General features: G+C 36.2%; 1 protein-coding gene across 13 annotated transcripts in view; it reads right to left on the bottom strand.

Moving 5' to 3' along the window:
• Nucleotides 1-561: 561 nt before the first annotated feature.
• The window catches only part of PHLDB2 (pleckstrin homology like domain family B member 2), a 241156-nt gene continuing 219194 nt past the window's right edge, over nt 562-22523 (bottom strand). For all 13 annotated transcript variants that reach the window (XM_081065311.1, XM_081065318.1, XM_081065322.1 and 10 more), the window contains 6 exons: nt 19390-19597; nt 9864-9954; nt 8782-8928; nt 6756-6975; nt 3142-3227; nt 562-2510 (listed from right to left, as the gene is read on the bottom strand). In XM_081065311.1, the coding sequence (XP_080921437.1) occupies nt 2370-2510; nt 3142-3227; nt 6756-6975; nt 8782-8928; nt 9864-9954; nt 19390-19597 (893 nt within the window). In that variant the 3' untranslated portion in view covers nt 562-2369. The remainder of the gene's footprint in view (nt 2511-3141; nt 3228-6755; nt 6976-8781; nt 8929-9863; nt 9955-19389; nt 19598-22523) is intronic.

Below are 22523 nucleotides of genomic sequence, written 5' to 3'. Positions count from 1 at the left end.
TTGGATAATTGCAAATACCCTCAATAATTCCTGTCCGTATTTTTTTCTTTTATTTTTCCAGGTCTTGCATTTTATGTGTGGCAAAAAAAATCTGAATTGTCCTCATAGTGGGAAAAACACTGCACAAAAAAAGGAGGGAAACCCATTGGTCATTTCCTCTATTTTCCCTTATTGGTCTAACAAATCAGAAAAAACTGTGGCTAGTGTCAAGTGAAGATACTTCTAATAGTGGTGGGCTTGAAGTAGACAAATTCATTTCCCTTGACCTATTGTAAATGTGTTCATTAGTGGGGTGAAAGGACATACACTCCTATTGTTGAGGACAATTTCTTTATCTGAAATCTGCTATCTTAGTTCAGGGAGACAAATCAGTTCCCCATAAATTAAAACCCTACAGCTTTACTTCACACCTGAATGATTTGCTCTTTGTCAGATAGAAGGATAAGTAAACACAGTCCTTGCAATCCTCGGTACTGATTGCATCTGTGCAAAAAGACAATAAGATGTCAGATTTTTCAGGGGTTATCTCATTTTGTTAGCAACAAGAATGTGACCAGAGATACTACTAATTACTTCAGTTTATAAACTACAAATCACAATCTTAGCACACAAAATCCTTTACATAAATTCTACAATTGACTTTGGCTGATTAATCCAACCCACCCCACCCCCATCAAGTTACTAATAGGTAACTTTCTAATGAGAGAGGAGTTTATTTTCAAATGTGAAATATAGTGAACATTTTAATTCAAACTCAACATTCTTTAACACACACATTTAAAAGGTCTACTACATCATGCAAGATATAAAGTTGATTAGAATATCTTTACAATCCTATGAAGAAGGTAAAATACAGTACAGAAAAGTTGTATCTTTACGTTAACCAAGAAAATTTTAGCAATTTCATTTCACTCTTTTAGATCATTACTGGGTTTAGGGTTGATGTCTGAAAAAACAGATTATAAAAATGTCTTCTGCAATTGTGATTTTGTCCTTCATTCAAGTAAAATCGTGTCATCCAGTTTCAAAATCTTATTATTGGCAACATGTATACATGTACACAAACCATACTGCAAATGTAAAAAAAAAAATTGTACCCAGTCAGGTCTGACAGACATTTATACACTTCTAATAATTTCATCTTGTACTACTAAGTAAAGTCATTATTTTCCATTTCTATTCATTTGCCAAGTTTTAGGAAAGAGTACATTCATACTTACAAACACATACACAACATGACAAACCAGGATAAATGGCATTTGAAAAACTGTTATGAAAGAGACTTGCCTGAAGTCATTTCATTCAACCAAAGTTAATTTAACTTTAACAAAGGCTAATTGTATGGAAATACATAATAAAATATTACATTACAGAGAACATTGTTGAACTTCATTTGTTTTTTTCTAAAACTACTTTTGTAAATAAGTATTTTAATTAGTCTGTTCTTTGGTGAAAACAGCTTTGATTTCATAGTTATGATATGTGAGGCTACAATTAACAGGTGTGTTCCCCAACACAAAAAAACCAAACAATCTAAAGCATACTGACTACTGGTTTTTCTTATTCTTAGCACTGGGAATGGAGAAATTGTCAACAAAAGAAGCTGCTAACTCTAAATATTCTCTATTTTAATTGCCCAATGTGGCAGAATGTCTGTTTAACATTGCTTCTTTCTAAAACACATGGCTTTTTGTTTTCTTCTTTTACAAAAGGTGGTTAGCTATATATTTACAGTAACTAATGCTGGTGATGACTCTTCAAAGTCAATTTCTTGGGCACTTTATGGCATCAAAATACCATTTTAAAACATAGTGCAGTTCATCACTTGAAACTACTACTATTAAACAGAAGTCATGTCAAGTCTTTGGTTTTGGTGCAGTACTTAAAAATTAGGGCAAAATTCCTCCTAAAATGTATTCCCCTCCAAGCTCCTATTTGCTTATATTTATAAAATAACCTTCAACAAAATGCTCCTTTGAAAAAAAATTGATTACCAATAGTGTCTATGATTTGGATGCTAAAATAATATTTCCAAGTAGGTACATTTTGTAAACTGTTTATTTTATTTCACCAAATAAACAATTGATAAAAATAGTTCATAAGAAATATTCCTGTAAGTGATGCTATTTACCAAGTAGTGCTTTGTTCCTCATAGGTGCTTCAATTCTTTAGCTATTTATGATCAAGCTTTAAATTAAAACTCCTTCTTTCTCTTTTACAAATGATTTCCGGTTCATATGAAAGGAGTTCTGAGTATACACAATTAAAGGGATGGGTCTGTGGGGTCTGTCCATCTGCAATTGAATATGGCTTCTTTCTTGTAAGAGATTATTGCAGTCTGCCCTGAAGTGGATGGTTGCTGCAGTTCACTACAACAAGAAGTGAGTGTAACCTTCTGCCCCAGTAACTATAACATCCATCCAGATCCGCATGGCTTCCGGTGATGGGGCCACCATATAGTAGATTCTGTCATGTGTCTTGACACTAAAGGTGAGTAATGGATTAGGGCTCTAAAAATCAAAAAAGGGAAAATAATATAAAACAAACACCTTGAAATTCTAACATTAAACAACACAGACACATGTGAGGGCTTCTTCCTCTTTAAAAGTTCCAGTTTATAGAAATCTATACAGGCATTACTTTTGATCTAGAAGTAGAATTCTAACCAATACCCCCATCCCAACACCCATCTCAAGGCTGGATGTCTTTCTGGGTTTTCTGCATAAGAAATCTCACTGAGAACCCACCAATCCTCTCAGCCGCTACTTTATAAAGCTCTAGGAGGGTACCTAGCTGATCATGGGTGGTCAATAAATAGTACCTGTTATTCTCAGCCCTGCTAAGATCCTTCCTCATAACTAGGTCCTTCTTAGAACCCTAGCAAAGAATCACTTGGCAGGGTCTCCCAAGCGAATATATCTAGACTATTTCTTCACTTCACCATGACTTTTTAATTTTTTCTTCACAAAAAGATCAGCTAGAGCTATACTAATTGCTTCTATGTTTACTTTTCCAGCAACAGTCTGATCATATCTAACCATTATGCCGAACAACAAATCTAAATTGCTTCAAATTAAAAACACATATTTTCCCAATTTAATTATGCATTTACATTGTAGGAATCTGACAATCAATACTTACCTTATTAGCATTCTTGAGGTGATCATAATACACTTCTTCAATGGCTTGGAAGTATATTACTCCTTTTAATTTAGCTTCATGCTTGTCTACAATGAAGGTGAGTATTAAAAACAAACACTTTATCACCAATAATGGACAGGAAAAATTATAATTCAATATAATTATCATCATTAAAATTTTATCTAGTATTAAAATTATCTAAAATTAATTCAGATATTCTAGATTAGTGCATTACCTGGTTCTATATTGAAAAAAGAACTAAAATAAAAGATGAAATTATCAGCCCAAACCTAAGGGACTAACTGACTTTGCCCAAGGCTCTCCAGCAAATTAGAAGTCAAAACATAACCCAGAACTATGTCAGGTCGACACACAAAGTATAAACACCATTGATATTGATATAAATTATTTCTCTGCATTCTCTAAGACATTTGTTGGAATGGAAATATGCAGAGCTGTTTTAATGAAATTTGTAAGAATTGTGTTTTTTGACTTGTAATTTAAAATAATATTTCACTTATATTTCTTTCCTATCAACTTTTTTTTGTCCGGCATGCTTGATCATTTTCCTTGTTCTCAATAGAGCTTCAAGTCAATAATTTTACGTCCTCTCAATACAGTATTTTCCAAACTGTTTTTTGAGATTTCATCAGATTTGCCATGAAAACCAAACAAAACATTTAAAAAACTCAAACAACCAAACCAACCAACCAACCAAACAGCATCACTCTGTGATCTAATACGCTCTTGAAATATTTTGTGATTTAAACTCAGCAAGGATCATAATGCACGTGAGAGTTTCAAAAGCATGGATGAGAATGCAGAGAAAGAGACTCTATTATCCTTTTGGTGGAAATGCAATAAGAAAAAGCCCCCTTTGGAGGCAATTTGGTAAAACAAGCACAATTAAAAACACAAAAAATCCTCTTATTCAGCAATTCCACTTCTAGAACTTTATTGTTTAAGAGCCATTCATTCACATGCACATAGATTTGTGTTTGATATAGCAGAAGGATGTAAAAGATCTGCTTGAACTTTGACAAGGAACTGATTCAATCATAGACGAGCCACACAATGGAATCTACACAGCCGCTGAAAAGATGGGGTAGACCTGCATGTGCTCATTAGAGAAAAATCTTTTTTCTTTTTTAGAGAAAAATCTTGAAATACTGTTATGTGAAAAAAAGCTATGAATAGTGAATAATTTGGTCTCAACTGTATTAAAGAAGAAAGAACACATACACATACTAAAACATATATAAAAATGAATGGAGAAAATCTGAAAGAATATTTCAGGTTTAACAGTGGGAAAAGGTCAGAACTTTTGTCATGGGAAAGAGGCAAATTTCAGTATGAAGACTTCCGTTGAATTTTTAATTGTTTACTAATGAATGTCCCTTTTTTTCCCTAACAACAATAATATAAAGCTAGTCTGAAAACAACAGCCCTGAGATGTTCTGTAGAAAATAAAGCTGTTTAATTGCATTTATCCCAGTGTACCTCTCAAACATTTGCTGGAAAGGATTCTGCAATATTCATGGGAATACAATAATACTTTGTTTTCTGAAAAACAGATATAAATTAAAATCTGGAGATATAAGTAAACATTGTCAGTATTTCAAGCTGACAAAGAACTGAGGAATGAAACTTGTTTGCAGGATACTTCCTAGATGAGAAAGAACTCTGAAAATTATAGGCCTTACAAGGACATTGTGAGCTAAGAGAACAAATAATGCTATTGTAAGGTGACAAACTAACGCTGTTCATTCTGTTTCAATAGCATTATCCTACCAATTTACAGATATATTTTCTGTGTCTCATTTTTCTTTAGAGACCCTTCCAGAGTTACTCAGCTAATACATAGGAGGCCATGTACAGAGGCCAGGGTCACCGTCAACATAGAAACCTGAGACTCCAGCTTTCAGTGCTCACATTTACAGTTTCGTCAGACATACCAGGGTCATGTACCTCACTGACAAGCTGAAGGGGAATGGCAGCTATGGGGTTAAGTCTAGCCTGAACTGCAATCTGCATGAATTCCTGTGGACTGATCTGTTCCTGTACTTGAAGGTGTTTTGGGAAGAAGTGGGGGTCGGGGTGAGGGGAGCAGACAAAGCTGACAATAGCTGTAAACAGAGCCAAATGGGCAGCATTTGTCAAACTACATGTCTCCCTGGTCAGTTATATAACATATAAATATTAAAGAGCTGAGTTAAATATAAATTTTGTCTGTTTTATATATTAGGATTCTGAGTAATCTTTCATATACAAAAAGTTTTGGTGTTTACAAAAAAAAAAAAATTGAAAACCAGTCATTAAGAAGTTTAAATTTGGAAAAATTCATTTACAAGGGTCAGAAGGAAGGGGTGCTGAACTATCCACCTGGCTGACAGATGAAAAAATGAAATAAGGCTCCCAGGGAAGAGTGAAGCTGTTTTGTCTGAAGTTATTTTAAGATTTTATTTTTGGAAAATTCTGGGTGAGTTTGCCTGTGGAGACTAGAACATGGCACAGTTTTGTTTGTGCAAGTTGCAGACATTAAATTGATATTTCTTATTAAATAAGAATCTTTTCTATTGTGCGAACCGAAGAGAATGTCTCTGGATTCTTACAAAACCCATGGTCAGAAAGCCCTGGACAGGTAAAGCAGGGGACCTGTGAGGGTTGGGTCGTTCACTTCAGACCATTAGCCATGGCAGTAACTGGAACCCCACCCAAAGCACTCCTAACTGAAAGACGTAGTCCTACCTTCTCCTCATCCCAGTTCTGGGGTTCTAGAATATTAAACATCAGTATTTCCTTTCTTCCACACGTTTCTTGATTTCTCATACCTCTCTTCATAAACATATTCTGACCTCACACTATAGATTCAATGACTGGACTGTTATTTTTTATTTATCACATCGATAACACTTTTTAACAACCCCTGACAATGCTCATAAATGCTGATTCAGTCACCCCAAAGCAGAGTCTCTTCATAAACTCTGTATGATACTGTTCTTCTTCAGCAGCTGAAAGGATAGCAGAGGTATATTTGTGGTAATATTGGATGTGTGGTCAAGAGTAAGAGGCTCCTTGACAAGAACACCAATATTCCTGTATTTATGGAAGATAAGGTCGGGTATGTTTCTCATAACGCATCAGTTAAGCACCCAAAAATATTTCCGTTACTTAATAAATACTTAGTCACTAGTTCACTGATGATAAGCTTTACTCTCTGTGCTTAAGACCATTCTAGTTTATAAACTATAGTTGAATGACTGGCAGCTAAGACTGCCTGATTGTGTGTGACTTTAATAGGGCACATGACCATAAATAAATAAATAGAAAATTTTTTTCTTGGCCTCATATTTTAAAAGACAATATTTTGGTCTAAAAAAATAAATTCCATTTAATATTTATTTGGACTTAAGTTTGTTTCAGAACTACAATAAACAAATTCACACTTTTTAAATAACATAATTTTCATTATTTCCAAGAGGAAATTCATTATCACATGGACCATATAATCTGAAGATAACATAAAACACATTTATACTGAATTTTACTGTCTTTGATCTTTAGGAGAGGGTTACTGATTTGAATATATCACTTAGATTTTTTTTATTACCCACCTGCATAATAAGAGAATGTGCGCTTGTTCCGATCAAAAACAAACCAACGTTTTTTCCAAGTTTTAATTTTTCCACCCATTTTGATGAGGAATCCTCGGCAGGTCTTCTCTGTGATTGATACATGATAACAGGTATCGATATTGTGGCCAGCAGTCTCCACATGGCTCCGCAAATCAAAGTCTTCCTTCCGAACAGGCAGATAGCGTGTCAAAGGTCGAGCCTGGAAAAGCAAACCCATTGCATCTATAGCAAATTCATTGTTTTATTTTAGGTGACAAATGTTTAGAAGCAGAAATAAAGTGAAAAACCCAAGCATTAAAATGCGGATATGATTATGAGAACTTAAGATATATGTCATCAATGGGAGTCTAAACGGTAGATAGTAATTTAAGAAGGATGTTGTATAATATGGGGTGGGAGGGTAGTAGATAAACTCAGGCCAATAGATTCTATTCCTTGAAATGGGCAGATGAGAAAATGGAAAAAAGTCATTTATCTTAGCTTTAAAAAAGGTACTTAGCAATTAAAACCACAAGGAAATGATGCATGAAGTTATCTGGGCTGCTTCCTAGAGATGAGGCCTCCTCCATGGTAGTTTCCAGGAGTTCTCCCCACAACTTCATAACAGTTCTCCTTAAATAATCTCAGACATGATATGATTAATGGACAATTATTTAGTAAGTACAACTCTGACAAGATCCCACAAAGCTTCCACACGCTCTCTAATAGAAATTGAAAGCAGAGACGTATGTTTTGCAAAGTGAAGCTAAAATAAGGTAAGAAGTGGAATCAAAGCTGTACCCACTGAGCTGTCCAGGAGAAGACACCAAAGACACGGACATAGATGTCTTTTATTTTACTGCAGCTGGAGTAGAGGTTCAGCTACTATAGGGAGCTCAGACCATCTTGGGTAATATTTCTAACACGATGTTTTATTTATCCTGTTAAATTACCCCACCCCTTTGCCCTAGGGGAAATGACCTAATCATATACGTGGAGGCAAACTTTAGGATTAAAGTAGAATTGCGCTTTTTGGTTTGGCTTCAGATACCAAACAAGCATGGATGACCTTCACTGTGAATCAAAATTTGGCAGAGGTTTAGCACAATGAAATAAAATGAACCAATGTGCATGAGTAGTTTATCTTCAATGTTTTGCCTTTGATTCTGTGGTACTTTGACGGTAGACAGAGGTGACACACCTACTGATACCTCTAAGTGTCTCACTGCTGTCTATCAAACTGCCAGCAACTACAAAGAATAAGGGAAATGGTATGTTTTACCTCTACGTCTAGTAAACCTTGGTAAAACTGTTTTGAACTTTAACTTGCATGATACTTAACAAAATTTTATTTTATTTACTCAGAAAACATACATTATGTAAGCAGCTCTCGTGACAATAACAAAGATTCGAACTCTATGATGACCAAGACAGGAAGTTAAACAAAATAAGTGATATTCCTGAATTTTGTTTGAGCTCAGTAATCTTGTATAGTAAAGGGGACACGAGTGACAATACAGTGAGTGGTTGGAGAAAAAAAAACACCCAAACTCTAACACTACCACCAAGAAACTGGGCTAATAAAATTATCCTGTTCTGGAGTGTGTGCTCACAAAAGATGGTTTAATAGATCCCCTTCTATCCCTCAAACAAAGGTTTTGATTTGGATGTTGTATTTGTTTTCAGTAGCAAATCCAGCTGCATTTTTCACAGCTGCTCAAAAAAAAAACCACAACAAAAAAACATTCTTTCAAATATATCCCCCCAAAAAACGGGTAGAAAAGTGCCTTTCCCATCAAAATGTTCCGTGCATGATGAAAAAAAGTGTCATTTGGTTAGTAGGTCCCCAATAAGTTTTGAAATAAGCATTTTTCTTTTTCGCTCACTAACGCACATCTTTCCCTTAGCCATCACATATGCAGAGCTAATGCGCGCAGGCGGAAGGCATACAGACACAGCATTACCACTCTACAGAACGGCCACTAGAGGGCAACATGCTCTTATCTATTCAGATTGACCCACCAACCTGTGCCCTTTGTTTCTCCCTTATTTTTACTTCCTTTTCAATTAACTTCTGCCTCTGGCTAGTTTCTTCCTGCAATCGTTTTTCCAGGAGTTCTCGGCGTCGTTTTTCGTCTTCCAGGGCTCGTTTTTTGGCTTCCATTTCCCGTTCCTAAATATCATTAGGTAGAATGAATTTTAAGACATACTGGTTATACTTGAATGATTCCAGATAATATCGAAAAGTAAATTTTCATTAGATAATTTTGATTTAGAACCTAGTCCCTCAAAATTATATAACTTAGACCAAAACACCCGTAATCACCTCTCACATAGCGTGCAAAACCATCTTATGCAGAAATGCAACTACTAAATTTAATTAACAATTGAATTATTAAAGTGAAAATCCGGCTTGTAACTACATTCAGTCATTTCATACTGATGACCAAAATTCTCGTACTTTTTAATAAAAATCCTCACAAATTGTCACTCGACACTGGTCATGAGATTTTTGCCTTTCTTTCAATTGTTGTCTTCTAACTAAAGGTCATGCATGGGTCCTTCCAATTCCTGTTGTTGCTCTGCAACTTCCTGTCCAAGGTCTCAGAGGAAGCACATGGGGAAGTGGAAGAGGAAAGGAGGTGCCCTTTAGGGCAGGATGCAAAGGCATTTTGGGGGATTCCTAAGGAAGTTCGGATTCTGGCTTGAAATACAGTCACAATAATGTGGGATTTTTAATGTTACAATAGTATAGTTAATGCAAGCTGGCAAGAAAGAAGGAATGTATGAAGACATGACATTCCTCCTTGTTCCTTGGCAGGCAAACAAAGTGGCCATCAAAGGAAAAATATAATACAAAGCATTCATTTTGGTTTATGTCAACACTATATATATTTTAAATTATGAAAAAACTGTAGTGCAGCAAAAAGCCTTAGAAATCATGTAACACCCTAAGTTTTCAGATAAGAAAATGAAGCCAAGAAAGGTTGGGTGACAACTCCACGATCACGCTCCTTACTGAAGCCTAAGGACAGCATCCTGATGTCAAGTATAGGACATCTTGAACCACCACGTTACTGACCTCTGGCATAAAGATATTAAACCTACCCTGGATTCAAGCAGCCGTGTCTTCTCTGCATGAGCCTGCTTCAAAAGTCTCTCCATTTCTTCTATTCTGGCAATATTGGAAGTGCTGGCACTGAATAAAACACAAAAGCCTTTCAAGAATATAGTTTCAGGTTGATGTCTCTACACACAGACACACACACACACATACACAGACACACACACATACACACACACACACACATACGTTCCATGAAGGTATATGACAAAAATCCAATATGACCTAAAGGATGGTACTTAAGAGAGTCACTGGTCTGAAGAGGCAAATCAATTGAACTCTGAAAATTGTAGGCGATAGCGACTTATCTCAGTGTAGTAGACAAAATACGGGCAAGCAAAATAATGCCAAAGTAAAGTGCTTTACTCATAAATAAATAAACAAACCAAAACCAAATTTTACAAAGTGTGTTCTCAAAATAGTTTCTGCAAAGTCCAAAAATTATGGCCTGTGGGAGGCCTTCCCATTACCTTAATTATTCGGAGATGCCAGCCCACGTAGACTATCATCAAAGTTCTATATAGATGACACCTAAGGTTTAAAGTCACTTTGTTTGGCTTGGAAATATGTGTTACCAGCTGCTTTTTTGTTGTGCCTTTAAACATGTGGACATTTTATTTCTCAAGAGATGATGCCGATTAAAAAGTGATTCCTCTTATAGGTGCAATGGAAGAGTGGTGACCAGTTTTATCAGTAATACCCATCCACCATACCAATGAGGAAACTGTTTAAAGGGATTCAAGAGCTTCTAAAGAAATGCGTCTTGGGAAAGACATCACACACAAAAAATGAAGGAAAAAAACAGATGTAGTGGAAGCTGCAAGAACAGTTAGGATAACTCAAAGAGAAACAGAAGAACTTGGAAATATTTAACTCTAAACAAAATTTTCTATTTTTCACTTGCTTACATGTTATTTCACTATTTTGGAAAAGAAGGATCACGGCCTAGGTCAAAACTTATTTACTCTGATGTTCCAGCCATGGAGAATCAAAGTTGTTTCTTATGCATGTATACTTGTGTAATCATTTAAATATCTCTCTTCTTTTCTAGATAGAGAGGCCATCATGTCTCTCTCCCCCATCGCATAAAGCCTGGCACACACTAGGGATTCATATTTGTTAGTCATATAAAAATGAATTCATATAAAAATGAGTAAGATCATTGTTAATATAGTCTTCCAAAATCATATTTTGGATCAATTCAAACCTAGGATGTTTCAAACATAAGGCTAAGAGGTGTTTTTTTTTTTTTTTTTCATTTTTAAATAAACTAAGAGTGCTTTTGAAGAGATAAATAACCACAGTAACACAGGGCATATGGGTTATCTGAAAATCAGTACTGTGCACACAGATGTTTATAGCTATTTTATTTATATTTGCCAAAACTTGGAAGCAACCAGATGTCTTTCAGTAGGTATAAAAACAGCGTGCTACATCCAGACAGTGGAATATTATTCAGCATTAAAAAGAAATGAGCTATCAAGCCATGAAAAGACATGAAGAAAACCAATGCATATTATTAAGTGAAATAAGACAACTTAAAAAGGCTATATACTGTATGGCTCCAAGTATACAACATTCTGGAAAAGGTAAAACTATGGAGACAATAAAAAGATCAGTGGTTGCCAGTGGTTTGAAGGGTGTGGCGTTGGGGGTCAGGGAGGGATGAAAGGACAGAGAACAGAGGATTTTTAGGGCAGTGAAAATACTTTCTATGGCACTATAATGATGGATGTGTGTCATTACACATTTGTCCAATCCCATAGAATGTACACTACTAAGAGTGAACCCTAAGGTAAGCTATGGACTTTGGGTAATAACGATGTGTCAGTGCAGGTTCATCAATCACAACAAATGTACCCTCTGGGGACGGATGCTGATAATGGGGAAGGCTGCGCATGTGTGGGGCCAGGGGATGTGCGAGAAATCTGTACCGTCCTCTCATTTTGCTATGAACCTAAAATTGTTCTAAAAAATTTTTTTTTAATCTTAAAACAAAAATCAGTACTGGCAACTCCATTACAAAATTCATCTATCAAGGAGAGAGACAGTCTTAGAAATGTTTACTCCTTAGAAGCTTAATCGTTAGGCTGCTCTTCAAGGGTTACCTTGGGCCAGTTTTTAGCCAGGTGTTTTTTCCTGAGAAAGAGAAGAACATGGCTATTTCTTCTCATGATTTTTTTTTTTCTATGACCTGTTGGGATAGGTACAAAAAGGTAAGTTCTGTTCTCTTCAGCCAGCAAGGATTTTAAAACAAATCTTTAATTTTGTGCAGGAATTCCTACTCCCCTTTATTGAGAATACCCAACTTCATGAATGGAAAAGGGACAAATTTCGTCAGCTCAACTGAGAAAGCCTAAGACAGACATGTAGGTCATAAAATAGCTCACAATTATATTTATATTCTATAGTGTTGTTTGTGATATCAGGTACATATGTCTTATGTCTGCAATTAATTTGGAAATAATCTGAATTTCACTAAGTCTCAGGTCTTAAAAATTCACCAATTAAAACAAAAACAAAACAACCAGCAGTCTAACCCCCAACTGTTCCGTAGTACTTTCTATCATATCCCTGTTTTTCATCTAGTTCTAGTGCCTGAACGTTGTTAATTATAGGAAATTCACTGTGTACATCCCTTGATTCTTTTGGACAGCGTTTTTGTTGATTCTTATGTTGAATCAAAATCTATCTTCCTATAGCTTTCATTCACTGGCCTAAATATGACCCTGAAGCCACATGAAACCCATCCAGATGAATTGGTTGCAAATAACTTGGTTAGAAACTAATATTTTCAGTTCATGGTTTTTCATATATTTGTAATCTGGGCACATCTTGGGAGCAAGTTTTCAAACATTTATCCATCTTTAAATATTTTCTGTTCATTTCTTTTAGATTTTTCAGGGAGTTTTCTATTTATTTTATAATATTTCTACTAAATCAATTTATTTGGCAATGTTCCCATAAATGTTTTAATTTTTGCTCCAAATGAACTGAGTTTTCTGAAAACACTTGATACATATTAACATTTACCACTTCATGACTTCATACCGTTAGGCTTAAAGTCACCTATTTAACTATATTTTATATACTTTAAAAGCTACCTTAGCTCTTTTGTTAAAAAAATTAATATTTATCCATAGACACTTGTTCTCTATAGCCACATTTTTGCTATTCTTTATTTTTTAATATTTCCTTGACATTTAATTCAGTAAAACTTTTGGTTCTCTATAATAAATACTATGTTTGGTTCTCTATAATACACTTTTATTCAGTAAAACTTTTAGTGCTCTATAATACTATGTTGCCACTGTTTGATACTTTTTTCTGGGGTCAAAACTGCACCTGCAGTGAAAAGCAAATGCAATAGGAATTTAGGGAGAAGTCTAGGCTTATCAATACCATGGCATGTGAAAATGTCAACAAATGAAATGCCATTTAGCCTAGCACCTCCCATGCAAAGTGAGAGTCTGAAGTCACTGAAGATAAGCTTTAAAATGCATTACCAGTGGCAATCTTGTGACTACCAATTTGTGCTTTTGTAAAGATTTTGTAGGGTATCCAATGGACACTTGTCTCATTAGGGAGTCCATTTCATGGATGCTGTAGATGCCTGACCACTGCAGTGTACACCTGAAGCTGAATAATAATGAATGTCAACTATAATTTAATACATATATAGTCACAGGATGTGGAGTACAGCATAGGGAGTAGAGTCAATGGAATTGTAACAGCCATATACGGTTTCAGAGGGGTAGTAGATTGGGGGAGGGGGTTATCACTTTGTGAGGGGTGTAAATGTCTATTACATTGTTTTGTACACCTAAAACTAATAAAAAAATAAAAATAAAATGTGTTACCTGTAGCACATGACACTTATCACTGTTTGCTCAAGCCCATCCGAATTACAAGAGGAGTAATACTTCCTCCCATTGATCCAATTCCTGACCTTTTTCATGAGGCAGGCACAAATTTCTGATCTTGTAAGTGATTGCTATAAGAATGCTGATGATACTGGCTCACTAGGCCAGTAATGGTATAAAGATGGCTAGTTTTGCCTAGTTTCTCTACTTCGTAATATTCTGCTATTTTATCAACTGACGATTTCTTTTGTATCTGACCAACTTTAATACAAACCATATTCATAAGGAAAAACAAAACTTATATCAGAATGAAGGTATCCAAATAGCAGATTTCAGGTTTTTAATGCTGAATAATATTATCTTTTAGCAAAATTTGAATTTTCTTTCAAATATTCATGTTAGAGGCAAAGGCAAAAACAGAAAAAGAAAGGAAAGAAAACAAGAACATTGTCACACAAGAAATAAGTAAGCAAAACACAAAACATGGAGCAAAACAAAAAGACATACAACATTTTTCCACAACTGCCTTCAGTGCCCCAATATTACCACTAAATGAAGAGCCAGTGTCACAGAATATTTATTTTCAGTTAATTTTCAGTATTTTTTCAGCTAAAGCAAATTATTACCTCTTATATAATGCCTAATATTTCTCTATGGCTCTTTGAATACTAAAAGAACACAACATGTCCTCTCTTCTCTAACACTTCCTACTCAACCATTTTCTCCATGATCTGATATATCTGATCCCTTTGATAGTTGGCTGCCCTCTCTGAAATCATGCGGTTTTTCTGTATCTTTTCTGAGAGCACTCTCTAGAATAAAATGCATACACTGAGTATTGACTATTGATAATGGAGAAAATAAATGGAATGAGTATTACAAAGAGAATCACTTAAAATAGAGTCAGGAGGCCATTAAGAAATTGGGGCCTATGCACATCTTCTGTCTCAGTTCTCAGAGCTGCTATTAAGTTGCTAAACTGTTGCTAAACTCCGCTCAAGGCTGGGCCATAAACATCCTGAAAAAACTGCTGGATAGACATATACGGACTTTACTCCCTCCTTATATTTTTTGACTCCCCCATTTGCATATTAGAACTAACCAATCCCTGTTAACCTAGCCAGAATCGGTCATTTACATGGAGGACCAAAATGGGAACACTTGTAAATTTCACCACTATAAAACCCTGCTGTTCTTTGTTTTCTCCGTAACACAATTTAGTTTGCTGCCTGAATCTGTGCTTCCCAGGTTATAACCTTTTTTGTTTAAATAAATGTTTTTTGTTCTTTTCTGAACCTCTTTGGTTAACCCTATCTAGGGTAGAAAGCAGAATATAAACCTTGGCCTAAAATGAAGGAATCAGAAACATCTGAAATTCTGTTTAAAATATCTTTTAAAACCAAGTTCAGCCATGGATTGCTCTCAACACCATACTCAGTCTTATTTCTCTCTCCACAGGCTGGACTGCTCTCAACCCCATACCCCATCTTATTTCTCCCTCCACAGACACGCTGCTGGTATTTCAGCTATCACAAGTGATCAGCTTCCTCAAAATTATCTCAAAATATGAGCACAAGGTCAGTACTTAGTAAGTTAATAATAGCAATAGTAATAATAATGTATCATTGTAGGTGGTATTCACAACACTATAGTATATAAACCAGTTCAGTAATTCTAGCAGAATAGAGATTGTATGCAGATTTGACTTTGAGTTACCAAGACCTGTTTTCTTAGCTTTAGGTTTGTTTATAGTGTAAGTACTAATGCTGAAAAAGCAAAAACATTGTCTGACTCAAATAACTTTCTGGTAGACAAAAAAATGATGTTTCAACAAAAAGTGAAGGGCAAATATACCCACAACTCTGAGTAATTCTATAATTCTACCAATGGCTTTTTGTGACATAATAAACCACAAGACTAAGTTTATGTCACTAGAATTTCGGCATGGAATTACCTCTTTAAAATATGTATAATTTCAGGGTATTTTAATACATAACTTCAAAAAATCTTAAAAAGAGAACACTTTTAATCCCTTATTTCTCTTTCTACCCAGCTTCGCGAAGTTCCCATTAAGGATGTACTGTTATAATACACATTCCAAACCTTAGTTCCTTTCCTGATGTTCGCCATATTATTTTCCATTATAGTAAGGGTACAAGCTTATCTTAGGGTAACGTGAATTTTTTTAAGGTAGGTGGTGGCACAGAAGAGAAAAGGTTCTTTTTTTTTCTTTTTCCCTTTAAAACTAGACCATTCACAGGCATATTCCACTTTGGCTTCAAGTTTTTCACATTCAGAGGATCTGACAGCACAATGAAATAAATACTGTTAGTAATTTCTGACTGTGGTGATTAATTATCCACAATTGCTAGCACCACCAGGTCAGTTCTGTGTGAAGTAACTATGCAAAATGATCGTGGCCACACATAACTACCTGCCAGGAACGATCACTCCGCAATAATGCTATTTTCATAATATGGCATGTTCAGAGGAACCATTCTTTTTCTACCCTTGGAAACCATTCCGAGAAAAAGTGGCTGAGTGAGCAAATAAATGTAAATTAAGTTTTTGCTGGTCACTGTACTTAAGTGTTCAGATTTGAACTTCTAATGTTTGGTAAACATAATCAAAGTGGTCCCTTTTTAGGTAATTTCCTGTATTTACTGCTGATCGCTGTTTCCACCACCGTTAAATGTGAGAGATGGAGTGTGCGGAGTGATGATTGAGAGGGCTACCTACTTGCTTCTAACTTTTGGAGGGGGAGAAGAGGTGAGAAATGGAAAATGAAAGAAGAAAAACATCAAGATAGGAAAACCCTTAAGAGTGCATTTATTTATTAAAGATGGCTCAAAAATAGAAAGAAAATAAGTTCAAGCTACCAAGAGTTCACCATAGGAATATTGTTATAACATGTTCACAATTATTAGGGAAGAGGGGAAGTGCTCATATTTTGGCGTTTTCAAAATAACGACTAAGTAAAAGTGCCATGGAAATATGGGAAGTCCCTCTGAGATTACTCCACTGGCAAACTAAACTGCTGAATTTTATGTTCTCTCTTTTAACATTAATTTTTATTCTCCCATCATCATTATATAATAGTTGCTGAGTTGCTGACTTTTGTTTGTGCCTTGTTATTCAAAAATACCACACTGAGTTAGTCAGTTTACATTGGACAGTAGTCATTTATGAATAATTACTCAAAGTTCTAGGCTTTCTGTCCTGAGAAGGTCAGCTCCTGGCCCCGCTGACATGGCCCTGACAACCTCCTCAGAGCAGTGGGCATTACCAGAGCACATTCAGGGCCAGAGATGGTTTGATGCCCAACTGTTCCACACACTCAAGAGTCTTTCCCAAAATAGTCATATTACGTTTTTTTAAAGAGTGACATGCTGCACTTTCTAATATCGAATAAAGTGAAATGCCTTCTAACATTAAATAATAATGACAGCAAAAAAAATTACCTTTATTCTTTGTTATTACACAATTTCCTTAAATTTAGGTCATTCCCATGTGACAAGCAGTAATACAATTCTCATGATTGCTTTCATGTTCCCCCTCCCCCAGGAATTCCTTTCCTTCTATGATAAGATAAATCCAGTAATATTAATACTTTACCCTTTAATGCCAGAATTAAAATATACTGTATTCTATTTACCACAGAATGTAACATCTATCCTTTTCTTTTACTCCTCCACCCCCAACATTTCCTGGCTATAATGTCTGGTTACATTTAGGTCTCTCACATTCTTCTCATTTATGAAATACTAGCTAATTCAAAGCTAAGCATACCTTGCTGATATCATTTCCCTCTGTCACTGTCAATCTTTTTTTTTATTATTATTTTTTTAGGGGCAAGAGCAAATCATTCAAAACTTTGTAAAGAAAGAAATTATATTTACATGATGGTAATTTTTGATTAAAATAATTTTAAAATCCGTCATCCCCTTGTATTCAAGAAACAATCCTTTCATTCCACAAACTAGCAAATCAGGACCAAGAGAATTCTGAGATCTGCTTCAAGTAGCACAATCAGTTTTCAGGTCAAGTCCAAGGAGCACAAGTATTCCTGCTCTGCCTGTGGCTTCATTCCAACATAGGGAAGTTTGCTTGCTGGCAATTATCCAACTAGACATTTTCATTTGAGCCACAAGTGCTGAATTAACATTTATTGAATATCAGATATTGCATGGGTTGAAACCATAATGGTTCTCAGCCAATTGTGATAGGTGAAACACAGAAAAATATCAAAATTGAAAATATATCCATTTTCCTGTATCCTGAGATATTTAGTCAGCCAATAGTTATTGAATATCTATTATACACCAAGATCTCTATTGAGCGTGGATACCAAAAGATAATCAGACGTCCTCTTTGACAATGAGGAATTCACCAACTAATTATTAAAGAACAAAAATTTATACTGCAATGGGATAAGTAATATAATAGGAAAAAGAATCAAGCACATGGAAAGGCAGAAGGCAAAAGCCCTAAAGGGAGAAATTTTCATAAGTTTCCAACCAAAGTTTGAGCTTGAAGGATGAGGAGAAGTTCTCTAGGCTCAGATGGGAGGGAGATGAGGAGGGAATAGATATTTTGCAATGCCAGATACTATCAATGCTCAGTAAGCACAGGGTGAGTGAATAATCAAATGAAAGGATGAACTGACCGTAGATAGGAGTTGGGGGGAAACCAGCTCTGTGGAGGAAAACAAAAACCCTGATACGTAGCAAATGTCGATGTATGTGGAATACATACTCCCACCATGGCCAATTTCAAACTACCAACATGACACCACTGATCACAGAGTTAGGAGGCAATATGCACTTGCGGCACTTGCCAGCCAGTGGGAGCTCACTCCAGCCCACCTCTGACTGTAGAGCATTCTATAAGTGTTTGTGGAACGAAGGAGCCTATAAATGAATGAATGCACAAACTATGCAATTCCAGGGGGAGGACCAATATAATCAAAGGCACAGAGATCTGAGAATTCATAGATAGCCCTGTCAATTGCTAAGAAGCTCTGTAACATATATCAGGAGGACAGAAAGATCTAGAATGCCATGATCTGGGGTCTGACCTTTTCAAAAGGAAGTAGGGCATCGTCAAAGCTTGTGAAGAGGAGGTGTACCATGATTAGACCTATGTTTTAGATGTGCCTTTAGCCGTAATTCTGTAAAACCACCTTTGCTTGCCTCAAAGTATGAACACAACTATGAATGGTTAAATCCTTACAAAAATTATAATATGCAGAACAGCTAAAGCTTCCCTTTTAATGAAACACAAGAGTAAGAAAACCTTCAAAGTTCTTACTCCATTGTTGGAAATTATTTCATCAAAAACAGTCCTAACGAAGCTTGGAGTCAACCAACAGAAGCAAATCAATTTTGAAGCACAGTATACTGGTGAACTCAAATGTAAATAAATAAAGGAAAAAGTGGGTTACATGACGTCTGACTGGCTAAGTTACACAGGATACAAAGAAATGACTCCCAAAGGCAACCATGACACCCAACCTTCTTTTGTGTTAAGAGATTCTTTATGTCTCAGAAATCTGGGCTTGCACATACACATTCCCCCAAATAGATGTCTTTAGCATTTGAAACCAGCAGCACTTCTCCAAACCAGAAACCTCACCGACGAATCTTACCTAGAGATATTGTCAGGTGAGCACGCAGAGATGCTGGTCTCCATGCTGTCAGAGCTGTCTAGGCTCAAAGTATCAAAGGCCTGGTCCTTGTAGCTGTGATCTGGGTAGTGGAAACTGTTTAAGTAGACATTGGATTCAGATGCTGTGCGGTTGTAAAATTCAGAAGATTTCTGCCTTTGTCCTTCACTCATCTGTTGGTGATTATACCCTAAGGAAAGAGCCATAAATATGTTAGTGTGTCTCATTTTTCAGTCTTAGATCTTATACAACTCAAACCAGCAACCCAAAACATCTGCCTATGAAACTTGGCCCTTGGTCTAATTTGTTTTGAAGCCAAGAAGATCAAAGAAGCAGCATCATGCTCAGTGCAAGCAAGAGTTTCAAAGAAGTGATCTTTTTTGTCAGCGGATTACTTGACACTTTTTTATGTCATTCCCATATCTCTGCACAACTGAGGATAATACATCAGCACACACAGAAACACGAGAAAACCAAAACAGAAACACAATTAAAGGCCCTGAAACCTCTAAAAATAGCTGGGTTCCAATGTCGGCAAAACGTATGCTAGTGATAAGCAACGCCAGGATTTTAGGGTGGTCCCCTGTTCAATGATATTCAAATTTAAGGGATACCTGATCTGGTTCTAAAAGAACAGGTGGATATCTCGGTGCAGGATTTGAGAAACTTGTCTCTCACTCATCTTCACTAACACTTTTAATCTGGTTAAGAGCCAAATTGCACATTTTTCTCATTCTTTTTATTTTTTCAATTTCCCTTGTCTGCTAATGACTTATTTAAAACATACAGAGTCAACAATCCTTTCAGTGGTGCTCATCCTCTGATTACTGTATATATAGAAAGTTCTGTATATATAGTAATTACTGTATATATAGTAAGTTCTCAATGTCATCGATAGGTTCTAAGAACTGTGGCAAAATGATGCATCAGAAAACCAATTTTACCATAGGCTAATTGATATAATATAAACAAGAGTTAAGTTTCTATGGCATCTCATCAACGTTATAACAAAATGTCACTATTTGAGGCCCTACTACATATAGCTCCCTTTATTTTCCACCTTAACCCTCAGCTTCTGCTAGCTGGTAACATCAACCATATGACAATGTAGGAACTGTGCCAACTGGTGCAAAGCACCATTAATAAGAGGTGCTTTCCTAACCCTGGACATTGGTCAGCTGCACATTATGTCACTGGCTTTGCTTTGTGTTATTGCTACGGCTTTTCTCTTGTAGCTAATTTTGGGCATCATAAATTGAATTATTCTTTCCTTTCAATTCTCTATGTACCATATACTCAGGAAGCAGGGATCATACTGATAAACAAATTCCTCAATTCACTAAAAAGATGTTGCTCTAGGCAGTACTGGTAGTTCTCAATCTTCCTCCCTGAGTAAATTTACTAACAGACCTCTTGAGAATTTACAATTAGACCATTTGAATTTTGCCTCTTGTCTTGTGCTCTGCCTTCCTTTCAATGAGGCTTTTAATTAGTAATGAAATGGCCAAAAAGCAAGCAAGAGGGTGAGAGAAGGCAAGTGATTCCAAACCGCTCCCTTTGCTGTTGATTAAATATTTCCATTTAAAAACAGAAGCCATGGCCATGACGCTTTAACATAGCATCGTACTCCAAAAGTTACTGTAAAGTGTCTTTAGTTCTATGAGGAGTTTTCACGCTGCTAGTATCTGGAGCACTTTTAGATATCTAACTGAAAATATGTGAGTTCAGATTAAGGCATTTCTGGGAAAACAAGTTTCCTTAATATAGAATGTAATTATAAATGACAAATACCAACACACACATATATATGTAAAAGCTACATATCATTTAGCTAAAGAAAGATGCAAAATATAAATGCACACCATAAGACTTTCGATAGAATATCATTAATTGTAATGACTAACACATAAAGCATTACGTGAAGCCAGGGCGGGCAGAAGCATAGAGCATATGCCTTTTATATATATATATATATATATAAATAAAGGCAAAATAATTCATTACTCAAATATTTACCTTTAATATTTGAACTTTTGGAATTACTAATTGCTCCTTTTAAATTGTTCCCAATGATTCATTATGAAAAGGAGAGGGACAAAAAGAATCAGAAGTTATTTGAAAAGGTCACACTTGTATGTTCACGCTTTCAAAGACAGGCTTGTTGACAGACTACTCCCACACTGACACCAACTCCATGGAAGACAGTGTCTTGTTTTAGGATGAAAAAGAAATCTCTAAAAGACAGCCATGTAATTTAAAACACACAAGAATGATGTCCCTGGCAAAGACACGTGCCACACCCTCCCCATCCCCTTCAGTTTTTCATGCTGAGGAAAAGTCGATCGCAACCATGCAACGAACGCTTTCTTGAAAAAAGCAGAGAAGAGGGTGAGCCTATTTCTTCCTGAAACAACTGTATACCCTGCTCCTCAGATCTCCCAGGATTTCTTTTTCTCCAAAGTATCACAGAATAAGAAAACGAACTTACCACCCTCAGGGGAGGTGGACAGTAAACCAAAACGACTCAGAATTTTCAGATGTGGCATGAGGGACAGCTACGTGGCAAGGTGTACTGTGCTAAGGACTGTGCACATACATTCCCCAGATCACCTCACTATTTTGTTGAGGTTTGGTTCCATGTCTCAGAGAATCTTCCATCATTCTGGTGGTAAAATAGCCTTATACTTTCATGGCAACTTAAAGGAAAAAGCCTGCTGCTAATGAGCATGTATTTCCCAATGCAGGATTTTTGTTTCCTGTGGATGCAGTGTGAGTGGAAATGTTCTACCTCATGGAGCCACTGATTTCTCCCAACTGGCAACACTCTACTGATCACGAAGAAATCAACTGTCCCCTGGCTCAGCCTCATCCCTCCTGCACAATTCTAATAAAACAAATCAATTCTGCAATTACAAAGAAGGGGATGGATCCTGTGACCCTGGAATTGCACCCGTGTGATTCCAAAGAGCTGGTTTTAGGATTCAGGCCATGGCCTGGCCATCCAAAGGCATAGGTCCTTTCGACAGAGGAAATGCCAGAGGAGAGCAGGAGACCACAGAAGGGTACCCTGGTGTGAGGCCCGCGGAGAAGTGATGTTGTAGTGAAGTGGCTCCAGA

This window comes from Rhinolophus hipposideros (genome assembly GCF_964194185.1).
Source record: "Rhinolophus hipposideros genome assembly, chromosome: 2".
NCBI lineage: Eukaryota > Metazoa > Chordata > Mammalia > Chiroptera > Rhinolophidae > Rhinolophus > Rhinolophus hipposideros.
Note: the sequence above shows the minus strand (reverse complement) of the source record. Positions and strands in the feature narration are given on the sequence as shown.